The sequence below is a fragment of the Vicia villosa genome, linkage group LG3 (genome assembly GCF_029867415.1).
Source record: "Vicia villosa cultivar HV-30 ecotype Madison, WI linkage group LG3, Vvil1.0, whole genome shotgun sequence".
Classification (NCBI taxonomy): Eukaryota; Viridiplantae; Streptophyta; class Magnoliopsida; order Fabales; family Fabaceae; genus Vicia; species Vicia villosa.
Window position 1 is genome coordinate 86,050,085 of NC_081182.1, and position 7,567 is coordinate 86,057,651.

Below are 7,567 nucleotides of genomic sequence, written 5' to 3' on the forward strand. Positions count from 1 at the left end.
ATCTGAAGCATAACACCAGAAGCTTGTTGATATCTTTGTGCAAAAGTAGTATCTTGAATTCCTCCAATGGTGATGGGTTGTAACTTATAAAGGGATGGACGAATTCCTTTAGTCCAACGCTTCAATATGTAGTGGTCAGGTATGGTCTTCAAGGACTGGTATTGGACAGAACTCCCTAAGAAGTCTAATATCTTGAAAACATGGCGACATAAGAATCCTCAGTTCTGAAACATCCGACATGTACAAGTAAAAATCTTGTTCCCAATATCTATAGTAACAACCCTCTCATCAAGTCGCAAAGGATCTTGATCATTAGGAAGAAGATTTTTTGGAACTTCTTCGACCGACATATAAACATTCCCAGCAGTATCATTATCATAATCCATCTCATCGGCATCACGAACAAGTTGAATTGTGAACACTTTGAAAACTCTATTAGAAATTGAACTTCTTGATAATAATATCGCTTGTGAATGAATGCAAACGATGCTGGAGTATACTTGGCAACAACAGACCTCATGATTTGGCTGTTGGGATAATTGTTTCTTGGCCTGGTATTGGCAGCCTTAAAATCACAATCAGCATGATTATCTCGCATTTTCTCAACCATAACATTGAAATGGATAAAGAATTGCACAAGTGAGTGGTATGGCTGAAGAAAGTGGCGAAGAAAGGCATTGAACGACTCGCTTAACTGTGTGGTCTTCAAACCAGCAGTGAAGTGTGATTTCACCCAAGCAGAAGACCATTGAGTACGATTACGATGAATCTGGACAAGCCAAGTAAATTCAGAAGTAGCTTTACCACCAAAACAATTTTGAAGCATCTTATTCCAATTGAAGTCAAACTCTGCCTCATCATCAACATTCGAAACCAGATGATGTAGTTTGTCAAGAAATGCAGCATTGCAACGAGAGCCTAAGTTGGATTTTGCATTCTCCCCCATGTGCCAGGAACACAACCCATGGAAGACATCGGGAAAAATGTTTCGAACTGACTTCATCAAAGCACAAGCTTGGTCTGTATAAATTGTAATGGGTTTCTTATTTTTCATGCACTTCAGGAAAGTGGTAAACAACCAATCAAAACTTGTAGAAGTCTCATCGTAGAGCAGGGCAGAACCAAATAATACACTCTTATGGTGATTGTCAAATCCAAGGAATGGAGCTGGTACATATGACAAAAACATATAACAAAAAAGTTAAAACAATGGATGTTATAAATATAATAGTAGTGTCATATGAAGTGACTAGATCGAACTTAATGCTTTGATTTATTATGGATACTCGTATTTTTTTAGACGATACGCATTAGACATGTCACATGTTTTCTTCATGTTGTTGATATCACCGCTCACTGCCAGACATATATACAGCCAGCTACAAATATTTCTGTTGTTATGTGAATTCTAATGTATATCAATAATGCATAGTTGAATACAAATCTTAAAGAAGTGGCATACCTAAAACAATGGATGTTATCAAATTTATTGTGTCCTATTGTTTTCAAAATTCTTTAAAAGATGAAGAAGAACCTAGAACCAGCATGTAGTTGTCAAATTTATAAGTCAAAAGTTTTGTTGTTTATTGAAGCCGATTTGTGTTATCCGACTCGAAGGGATAATCTGAGAAATTACTACGCAATAAGACTGCAGTTTTGAACTTATAATTGATATTACAAATAGTGTACTTGTAATAAGGTATATATAATAGTAGTGCCATAATTAAAAAAGTTGAAGAACAAAAATGAAAAAAGGAAAATACAGAGAAATGAATAGAAAACAAACCTAATGGACGATACTCCGTGTTTGTTCGATAAGTTGTGTCGAAACTGATGAGATCACCAAATAATTCATAGTCTTGCTGCATTATTGAATCTCACCAGAAAATGCTAGCTATGTTCTCTTCAGAATCAACTTGGATATCATAATAGAACGATGGGTTCCTCAAAGCTTCATTTCTAAGATATTGTTGGATAATAGTTGCATCACCAATGACCATTTCCTTTTGTCGAACAGTGGTGAGAAAGTTCTTTAAATCTTGGAAGCAATATCCAAGGTTCTTTGAACCACCAGCTATTTGACGCATAACTTGAAAGGAGGATCTTACAGACATGCATGCTTTCGAATTTATTATAGCAAGTTGTTTTTAAGGCTCACTAATCTCTCGAGCTGACCTCAAGTAATTCGAATGCTCGAGTTTATGGAAAGGGTGGTTATGAGAAACATTCCATTTGTATATATGATAACCTTTAACATTGGAATCATACTTCAACGAAATACTAGTTGGGCAACTAGTCCTTTCCTTGGGAAGTTCTTTCTCTTTCTGAAATTCAATGAGAACAGGAGTATCCGAGTTTGTCTTGTTCTTAGGATCCGCCCGACTCCCATGCTTGAAACCATGCTTGTTACAAACATAACGGACATATTGCACAATGTCAGTTTTTTTGTTACGAGAATCATAGAAGGAGTGCAGATTTCTTCTCAAAGAAAATCCCTTTTCATGAGCGTATTTAGCATAGAATTCCTTGATTGATGAAAGGTCGCGGAAGACAAAATGTTGCCATGATTCTTTATTTTCATCGGAGTAAGAACCAACATCTTGCGTGACATTTGTGGAAGACGAAATCTCATCCATTAGCAACGCAACCTACGAAATACAAATTACAAATTGAATAATAGGACAACATGGAAATATATAGATAAAAGATTATATATTAATTCTAATAAAGCGAAAATATGCACATTACTCATGGAATCCTAACATTACTCAACCATATTACACATTACTCAGTGAATTCTTACATTACCTAATCATATATTGCAAGAAAGAAATTCTGAAATTGAAGGGAGAAATTCTAAAATTTTATTTAACAATTGTAAGATCGAATACCTATAATTTCGTGGATGAAGGTGAGCTGTGCGGAATCGCCGGAATGAATTATTGCTGGCGGTGAAGGATGTCGACGTTGGTGATGTGTTGGGAACGAAGGATGTGGTGAACGGTGGTGCTCGGTGGTGAACGGTGAAGGAATGATGCGGACGGTGGTGATCGGTGGTGAACGCAGGAGCTTCGTGTAAGTATCAGATGTGCGCCTAAGAGGGGGGGTGAATTAGGTGATGGTAGATTTTTGTTCTTTTATTCTTTTATGATCTTGTTGAGTATTTTGAAAGCAATAAAAGCGGAAAGTAAATGAACACACGATGTATACTGGTTCCCCTCACAGGTCGAGAGTACTCCAGTCCCCTTGCCAACAAGCAAGAGATTTTACTATAATGTTATGACTCTTACAAGACTCTTCCTAGTCCTTCTAAAGAGACAACCACCAAGAACACCCTTCTTGGATTTCAATAAGTCCTTAAGAGAACACCCTCCCTAAGGATACCTCTTGTTTCCAAAACTATGGACAACAAGGTTACAACCTTACAATCTTATATCCACACTTGGAACAATAAGATGTAATCAATACAAACATAAAGAATTACAAGTGATTGAATATATTTGGTAATAAGTAAAGTTTTCTCACAATAGATTATTATGTATTCAATGGAAATGATGAAGAAAATTTTCTAAGTATATGAAAGTGTATGCTGAAAATTTTCTTTAAAGAAGTTTGAACACAATGGAAATTTGAGAGCAAGAGCACAACAAAATGATTATGAAAAATTGATAGTATGTGTGTTTTTCAAAAGGAATAAAGAAGCCTTTATATATGATAAAACACCCTTCCAAAAGGCTGCAAAAACATTTTCAAAAAGATGCAAACTCATGGCTAAAAAGAAATTTCGTATGGCTGAAGAAATAATGAAAAGATGTGATGCTTCAGCAGTAATCGGTTACCAGAAGTAGGGTAACCGGTTACCCAATTGCAACGTTCATATTTTTCAAATTTTTAACAGGGTAACCGATTACTGAAACCAGGGTAATCGATTACCCATACAAAAACCAGAGAGAGATCTTTTGAGAAACTCAGTAACCGGTTACCAAAGCTTCAGTAACCGATTACTTCAACTACAAAACCAAAAAACACTTTGAAAAAAGCTTTTTATGATGAAATGAGTTTTACCAAAAGCCTTTTAAATGCAATGCATGTTATGTGTGATATTTCCATTGATTACACAATTATATCTAAGTGAGTTTTTCTTTAACTTATTTACCTTACAATTGATCAAGATATATTGAAGATTAAACTTGTATATTGAGAGAATTCTTGATCCAAGTCCTTTGCCAAAAGCTATGGTGATGTTTTGTCTTCATCAAAAACCCTTGAAGAAGCTTGTCTTCACATTCTCCCCCTTTTTGATGATGACAAACCAATCTTAGATGAAAATATGAATAATATTGCTTTTGCCTTATGATTGACTTTTGCTCCCCCTATCACCAATACTCCCCCTTTATGTAAGAGTATTTCTTGATTTTGAAAATTAAGTATTCTTGAGCTTCTTGAGCTACATATGGTTAGTAAAAGCAATCATATAATTTTGAGATCTTTCTCCCCCTTTGTCATTAACAAAAAGGAAAGAAAGACTAATAAAAGTTAGAATGCATAAAAGTTACAAAGAATATAGAAGATATTTTGAAACCAAACATAACTCAAATTTAAAAATTCAAAACATACTAGCATAATGCAAACATTGTTTTTAGAACATGAAATTTAAACACACAACTTTGATGAAAATAACATAAAAGTAGAACAAACAAAGATGATAAAACATAAGCTAAATGATAATATGAAATGAAATGACTATTCTTGCTCATCCATGTTCTCTTCCTCTTCCTCCTCTTCTTCCTCTTCATTTTGGTTGTGAAGCATATCTATTTGGAGTTGCATGTTGTTAAACCGGTTGATCATATAGGTGTCCATAGCACACACCTTGTTGTAGGTTAACATTTGAAGATTGTAGATAGCTTCATTTGTGTATCCTCCTTCGGGTATATCGGGAGGTTGGTAGTGAACATTTGGTTGTTGTGGTTCAACATCTCAATAAACAAACCGACCTTCCCGGTTTTGAAAAATGCCGGTATTTTTGGTGATGGTTGAAGTGTCGATCTCATTGTCATTAGTCATCATGATTTTAGGTTCCCTTCTTAGAGCAATATCAAATTGAGGCAAAAGGCGAGAAATCATTCTAGCATAGGGTAGGCCACCCGTCAATTTGAGTTGATGTTCCATATTCCTTAAAATCATAGTTGCCCAATCAAGTTTAATGCGGTTTTTGACCGCAAACATAATCATCAACTCGGTATCACTCACTTGAGAGTGGTTAGAGTGTTTTGGAATCAAAATATAGCTAATGAAAAAGTGAAGCACTCGATCACTTACGGTTAAATTCTTTGCCGGTAAAACCAAACGGTCCGCCGTGTTAGCCTTGGCCGCGAAACTCTCCCTAACCGATTCTCTTGAAATGTCATAAAAGTAGCCATACCTAGAAAAGTTCTCCCATGGAGGTGTCATGCCGTGAAGGATAACCAAGCCGGTAGTAGGAATAGTTGAAAACTCCCTAAATTCCTCTAAGGTCATTGAAATTTGTTTCCCTTGAACCTCACTAGACAAAGATAAATCATTCCCAATTTCAAAAGAACAATAGAAATCTTTCACTAAATCCGCATATACTTCTCCATGGTCACTAACAAATCTATCCACTTTTTGATATCTAAGCAATTCCGGAAATTGGAAACTAGTGTTAGGGAATTTATGCAACATACCATACTTTGTTGCCATTAGAGGTCTCTTGCGGATATTGAAGGTGAGACGTCGAGCTTTCAAGGAAGGTGCTGCCGGATGCCTTGAAGAATCTCCATCCATATGCTTGTTGCTTCTTGAAGATCTCATGATGAAAGTTAGGGTTTGGAGATGATAGAGATGTTAGGTTATGGGTGGAGAGATGAAGGTTTGAGGTAATATAAAAGGTAGAGAGTGTATGGGAATTTGAGAGTTTTTTAAGAGTAGTGAATGTGAGGGTTGAATGGATTGAATGTGTAGTTATGAGAGGTTTGAATGAGTTGAATGAGATTTAAGAGAGGTAGGTGGAAGAGATAAAAAGGAGATTTGAGGAGAGAGGAAATAAAATAAAAAATTATGATGCATGCATGTATGCCACATATGCAATACAAGACAAAAAATAAAGCAAAAACACAATTTAATATCCTAAAAACGTGAACAAAACAGGGCTGGACGCAGGGTAATCGGTTACAGGGGTTTAGGTAACCGGTTACTCAAAGTTAAAAAAACAATTTTTGCGCAAAACGCCCAGGGTAACCGATTACTCCCATCTGGGTAACCGATTACTGATGCAAAAAATGCAAAAATACATAAAATAAACATAGGAAAACCATGATAAGCATAGAAAGAAAGCACCTTAATATTTTGGTGAAGTTTTAGGCTAGGTCACTTTCATCCAAAATGCCAAGTTCTCGACGGATTTTATAGAAAGCATCTTTTGGAAGCGGCTTTGTGAAGATATCTGCAAGTTGATTTTGCGTATCTACAAATGTTATCTCAACATCACCTTTGAACACGTGATCTCGTATGAAATGATGTCTGATATCTATGTGTTTTGTGCGGGAGTGCATCACTGGATTTTTTGTTATGTTGATCGCGCTTGTGTTATCACATCTTAGAGGAATACACCCAAGGTTTAAACCATAGTCAAGTAGTTGTTGTTTGAGCCATAAGATTTGAGCGCATCCACTTCCGGCTGCAATATATTCAGCTTCAGCAGTACTAAGAGCCACGCTTGCTTGTTTCTTGCATGACCATGACACTAGAGCATTTCCCAAAATGTGACACGTTCCACTGGTGCTTTTGCGATCAGTTTTACAACCTGCATAGTCAGCATCAGAATAACCAACTAAAGTATTCATACTACCTTTTGGATACCATAAGCCGACGTTGGTTGTTCCTTTTAGATATTTAATGATTCGTTTGACTGCTGCAAGGTGAGATTCCTTAGGGTTGGCTTGATATCTGGCACATAGGCAGACGCTAAACATTATATCTGGTCGACTTGCCGTTAAGTATAAAAGTGAGCCGATCATTCCACGATATTTTGTGATGTTGACAGGATTGCCTGGTTCATCTGGATCAAGGTAGGTGCCAGATCCCATTGGTGTTGCACTATCTTTACTATTTTCCATCTCAAATTTCTTGATTAGTTCTTTGCAATATTTTGACTGATTGATGAAGATTCCATGCTTGAGTTGTTTTATTTGGAGACCAAGAAAGTAATTTAATCTTCCCATCATGGACATTTCAAATTCTCCTTGCATCATTGAAGAAAACTCTTTGCACATTTCATGGTTAGTCGAACCAAACACAATATCATCTACATAAATTTGTACAAGTAAAGTATGACGATTGAATTTTTTAATGAAAAGAGTAGTATCTACTTTACCCTTTACAAACCCTTTTTCGATTAGGAAGGTACTTAGTCGATCATACCAAGCCCTTGGTGCTTGTTTTAGCCCATATAATGCTTTCTTTAGTTTGAAGACATGAGTAGGATGCTTGTAGTCTTCAAACCCAGGGGGTTGCTTTACATAAACTTCTTCATTGATGATACCATTGA

General features: G+C 36.1%; 2 protein-coding genes across 2 annotated transcripts; both read right to left on the reverse strand.

Annotated features, from left to right (window-relative positions):
• Positions 1 to 218: 218 nt before the first annotated feature.
• On the reverse strand, positions 219 to 2,114 carry LOC131658456 (protein FAR1-RELATED SEQUENCE 5-like). Its single transcript, XM_058927747.1, has 4 exons — positions 1,882 to 2,114; positions 1,374 to 1,462; positions 516 to 1,167; positions 219 to 432 (listed from the first exon to the last, which is right to left on the reverse strand). Exons 1-4 carry the CDS (start codon positions 2,112 to 2,114, stop codon positions 219 to 221), a joined length of 1,188 nt encoding a protein of 395 aa, XP_058783730.1.
• Positions 2,115 to 2,147: 33 nt separating this feature from the next.
• Positions 2,148 to 2,636, reverse strand: LOC131658457 (uncharacterized). Its single transcript, XM_058927748.1, has one exon. It carries the CDS (start codon positions 2,634 to 2,636, stop codon positions 2,148 to 2,150), a length of 489 nt encoding a protein of 162 aa, XP_058783731.1.
• Between the last annotated feature and the right edge of the window lie 4,931 nt (positions 2,637 to 7,567).

Excerpts from the sequence above, each read along its gene's own strand:
- LOC131658456 (XM_058927747.1), bottom strand. The coding sequence starts at position 2,114 with ATGTCTGTAAGATCCTCCTTTCAAGTTATGCGTCAAATAGCTGGTGGT. Across the intron at positions 1,463-1,881 it reads AACATAGCTAGCATTTTCTG|GTATGCCACTTCTTTAAGAT; the intron begins GTGAGATTCAAT and ends CCATTGTTTTAG. Across the intron at positions 433-515 it reads CCCAACAGCCAAATCATGAG|AGTTTTCAAAGTGTTCACAA; the intron begins GTCTGTTGTTGC and ends AATTTCTAATAG.
- LOC131658457 (XM_058927748.1), bottom strand. The coding sequence starts at position 2,636 with ATGGATGAGATTTCGTCTTCCACAAATGTCACGCAAGATGTTGGTTCT.